This window comes from Sinocyclocheilus anshuiensis, unplaced genomic scaffold (genome assembly GCF_001515605.1).
Source record: "Sinocyclocheilus anshuiensis isolate Anshui unplaced genomic scaffold, SAMN03320099.WGS_v1.1 scaffold315, whole genome shotgun sequence".
NCBI classification, from domain to species: domain Eukaryota; kingdom Metazoa; phylum Chordata; class Actinopteri; order Cypriniformes; family Cyprinidae; genus Sinocyclocheilus; species Sinocyclocheilus anshuiensis.
The window spans coordinates 1,318,788-1,323,446 of NW_015548210.1; the positions used below are offsets into that span (position 1 = coordinate 1,318,788).

At 36.3% G+C, this 4,659-nt stretch overlaps 2 protein-coding genes across 3 annotated transcripts in view; both read left to right on the top strand.

The window, feature by feature from the left end:
- The window catches only part of nipblb (NIPBL cohesin loading factor b), a 37,765-nt gene extending 35,452 nt beyond the window's left edge, over positions 1-2,313 (top strand). Inside the window, exons 46-47 of the mRNA XM_016440489.1 lie at positions 938-1,114; positions 1,206-2,313. Of these exons, the coding sequence (XP_016295975.1) occupies positions 938-1,114; positions 1,206-1,571 (543 nt within the window). The 3' untranslated portion in view covers positions 1,572-2,313. The remainder of the gene's footprint in view (positions 1-937; positions 1,115-1,205) is intronic.
- Positions 2,314-3,643: 1,330 nt separating this feature from the next.
- The window catches only part of medag (mesenteric estrogen dependent adipogenesis), a 6,290-nt gene continuing 5,274 nt past the window's right edge, over positions 3,644-4,659 (top strand). For both annotated transcript variants that reach the window (XM_016440497.1, XM_016440498.1), the window contains exons 1-2: positions 3,644-3,970; positions 4,053-4,183. In XM_016440497.1, coding sequence (XP_016295983.1) covers positions 3,678-3,970; positions 4,053-4,183 — 424 coding nt within the window. In that variant the 5' untranslated portion in view covers positions 3,644-3,677. The remainder of the gene's footprint in view (positions 3,971-4,052; positions 4,184-4,659) is intronic.

The following is a 4,659-nucleotide window of genomic DNA, read 5'->3' on the forward strand; positions in this document are numbered from 1 at the left end:
AAAAAAAGTGTCTCACACAGCTCCGGGGGGTGAACAAAGGCCTCCTGTAGCTAATCGATGCATTTTTGTAAGAAAAATATCCATATTCAAAACCATATTATATACACCTAGGATGGCTTGAGGGGGAGTAATTTATGGGCTAATTTTCATTTTTGGGTGAACTAACCCTTTAAAAAAATCTTTTAATACAAATAAAAATATATAAAAAGAAACATTTTTTCAGTCTTTTTATCATCTCTATTTATTTTTTAATTTATTTGCTCTAAAATAACTTGAAAATCGCTTAAAGCTGTCATTTCTTTTTTTCTTTATTTTTGTAAAGTTTTTTTTTTTTTTTTTTTAAGTTTTGTTGTTTTTTTTCCCCTAGGCAAATAATCAGGGCATGTTATTATTTTTTAAAATAATTAATTATAACTAATATCATCCCATTTATTAAGTATTAATAATCATTAATGTTTTTAATTAAACATTAATTAAAAGACAAATTATTAATTAATTAATAAATACAAATTAATTAATTAAAAGACAAAGAAGAGTGATTTAATAATTTAATATATGCATAATATGAAAATATGAATTATGTGTTTTTATATGCTTTATAACAATAAAAAAAAAAAAAAAAGTATTTATATTGTTAACTAAAACAATCTATTAAAATAATTTCCATTAACTGAAATATAGCTAGAATAAAATATACATTTTTGAAATAAGTACTTTTTTTAGGTTAGAAAAATTTGGCTAAATAGATTTTTTTTCCCATTTAAAATGAAAGCTGGATATATAAAAATAAAAGATAGTTCAACATATTAATTAATATAATACTATATAAATAATACTAAAATAAAAAATTGAAGACATTTTAATAAATGAAAAAATTTTTTGAACTGATTCACAAAAATGAATCAAACTGACTATCTCTAAATGTTTTACTCCACAGTTTAAGGTACTGATGGAGCACTTGGACCCAGATGAGGAAGATGAGGAAGGGGACGCTTCAGCTAGTATCCACGCCAGAAATAAAGCCATCACTGCTCTACTAGGAGGCTCCAGCCCCAAGAATAATGCTGCTGACTCGTACGACGACGACAGTGATGCGGACGAAAAGGCTCCTGGGGTAAGAAAGCCTCGGTGCTGATGTTTTCATTCGACTCTCAATGTCTAATGTTACCGTCACTTTAAAACGCCATGTTTTTGTTCCCTTCTAGTCGTCACGGAGATCCAGAAGAGGCGGCGATTCCGCAGAGGCATCAGGTCACATGAACGAAACGGTAAAAGCCATGGATGTCATCGCTATCTGCTGCCCCAAGTACAAGGACCGGCCGCAGATAGCGCGCGTTATTCAGAAGACAAGCACAGGCTACAGCATTCGCTGGATGGCTGGCTCGTACTCCGGCACCTGGGCGGAGGCCAAGAAACGCGACGGACGTAAACTGGTGCCTTGGGTGGACACTATAAAGGAGTCTGACATTATTTACAAGAAAATTGCCTTGACAAGCGCACACAAACTGTCCAACAAAGTAGTGCAGACTTTACGTTCACTGTACGCAGCCAAGGAAGGAACTTCCAGCTAATTCAATCTGTAATAACTCTGGAACTGTTACACCCAACAGACTCTCAGCAGCCAAACTTCATCAGGATTTAACGTTTTGTAAACTTAAGTCGGAGAGAAAAGAGTACTACAGACTCACAGGTTTTAAGATCCAAGGCAGGAACTGGTCAAATTAAAGAACGACGATTTTAAAAAGTGTGGTCTGTTTGGAAATGTAGATGTGATTCCTGTACATCTTTTAAGTTAAACGGAAAAGAAAGAAACGGAGCTCCTTCGCTGTTGTGCAGCAACTTGGTTGTTTGAATTTTTTCCCCCCTCCACTGTATCATAGTTTAACACAAAACAGAAACAAAAAATGTTTATATCTCTGACGAAAAAAAAAATCTGTTTAAAGAAATAAACCTAAAGTGAATGTTGGAAATTAGTCTGTTGATGTTCTTAATAAAGTGACCTTGGAGTTTAACCTAGCACCGGATGGATTTCTTTAGCTTAGCTCAATTTCCAGGGAAATAAACTTTTAAACATCTCCTCTGCTTTATGTTCTACTTCTTTTGTGCTGTAAAATGGAGTCTCCTGGACATAATTTATTCGGTTGAAAGCAGAGCATGCAGTATCTGTCGCCTACATGGAAGGGAGGGTTTTTTGTAAATCTAGATTTTGATGTATTGGGTCAGGGTTTGGGTCTCTACACCCCACAGTGGGACGAGGGACCCCCAGCATGTGTGGAGGAACAAATACTGCAATAAATTTTTTACTTCTCTTTGTTACTTGTCTGGTTTGCGTTTGACTTTGATTTTTGATGTTCACGCTCATGCATCGTTTTTGAAAGTGTTGTGTCGGCTGTAGATCTTGTTTTACGAGTGAAAGTTAAGATTTATCATAGATGTCTGCATACGTATACACTACCATTCAAAAGTTTGCCATCTGCAAGATTTTAAAATTTTTGTTTTTTTTAAAAGTCTAATGCTCACAGGGCTGCATTTATTTGATCAAAAATAGAGTAAAAACAATAATATCATGAAATACTATTACAATAATCTGTTTTCTTTTTTAATATATTTTAAAATGTAATTTATTTCTGTGATGGCAAAGCTGATTTTTCATCAGTCATTCATTATTCCGGGCTTTAGTCACATGATCTTTCAGAAATCATTCCAATATGTTGATTTGGTGCTCAAGTATTCTTTTTTTGGGGGCCTACTAAGGTATTAACCATTTTAACACTTGGTTTAGATTTCTTGATCTGGCCATCTGGAATTTGTAGTTAAAACCAGGATAAGTCATATTAAAAATATAAACGGGAAATTGCTGCAACCATTTTTTTATACTTCATTGGAAATTCTAAGTCATACCACAGTCTAAAATTTGGTCAATCAGTTGTGGTTGTGGTTAACCAGGTCACAAACAGCATGGCCTATCACTTCTTTCACTCTTGTAGTCTGTTTAACCATTTAAACCAGTTTTGGATTTGGAACGGCTTGAAATTGCTAAAGCAGCTACCATCCTTGTCTAACCCTGAGTAAGCGGAAACTACTTCTGTGGGGAAACAGAAAAATATGGGGATTTTATGGCTAATGTTAAAACTGACATTACGATTAATTAAAACATTTCAAACAACTAGCAATACGTTTCTTTAAAGGTTTATATACAAGTTATACAGGACTGAAAACAGCGTATAGTTTGTTTACATTTGTTGAAGCTTGTCACAGCTTTGCCAAACTGGTGTTCAACAAGGTAGCCTATTCTAGCCTAAAAATCACCGAAACCTCTCTAAAACCAAAGATCGTAGTCTGCAAACAATCTTGGACTAGTTTAAGTTGTTTTTTCCGACACAGTAGCTATTGAAAATTCTTGCATTAACAGTTCCCTCAGGGAAAGGCTATTTCACTACTGGAGGTTAAATTACCTAATTTGAATGTGACTAATAGGAAAGATGAACTAATTCACTCCATTTACCATGATGTAAAACACTGCTTGTCTGTGTGAGTGTGTTTAAAATGAGGACGCCCGGGTCACTTAACCCCGCTAAATCAGTATTACAGGTGATACAACTTAAAACTTCCCGTCGCAATGCTGAACTGCCCTGTACTGGACTACAGTATGACTCAGTTTGACTCATTTGGCTGTGATGCACAGAGTTACAAACCAGCTCCACGCCCACCAAACCAAAGCGAAGGGCGACTCACGCGCTGGACGAACACTCGGATTTGTCCTCGAGAAGTTACAAAAGAAAGAACATTCTGGCTTTGTTATGGACGTTATCGAGCTGGAGTCGTTTGTGAACAGCCCTCCTGGTGGATTCACAGTCGAGAGTCGCGCGGGCTGCAGAGTCGTGAAGTGGGATCAGGAGAACAGCTGCGTGTTCATCGATGAGATCCAGTCTAGCAAGGAGAAAGTGATTTTCTATAATTCTCCAGGAAGGTAAATGGATTTAAATAACGTCATATGACAATATGCAGGTTTAGATGTAGCGGGCTTTTGTAACTCTTCATGGCCATTTCAGGAAAGTCATAGTACGTACTTTGAGGGAGTACACCGATGTGAGACGACAGCTAACCTCAAAAACCATATACATCCTGGTGTCTGCATGCACCAAAACAAAGGTCGAAGAAAAGAGAAACAGAGATGTTCCAGGTAGGATTTTTTTTAAATTATTATTAAAGGGGTCATATGATGTTAGTAAAAAGAACATTATTTGGTGTAATGAAATGTTTATGCGGTTTAAGGTTAAAAAAACACATTATTTTCCACATACTGTACATTATTGTTTCTCCTCTATGCCCCGCCTTGCTTAAACGCATCGATTTTTACAAAGCTCGTCGTTCTGAAAAGCAAGGTGTGCTGTGATTGGCCAGCTATCCAGTGCGTTATGATTGGCCGAATACCTCAAGCGTGTGACGGAAATGTTACGCCCATATCATACTGTGATGATGCCCTGTCAGGCCAGAGCGATGATTCAAAAACATGAAAACCCATTATAAACGAGGCATTCGTTGCATCCAGTGGGGACATAATTATGGATTATAATGACTTATACTGTCTTTTTACGCGTTGCGTTGCATCGCGCTGCATAAACATAAAACCATGTCTGCATTTGTGATCGGAGAAAT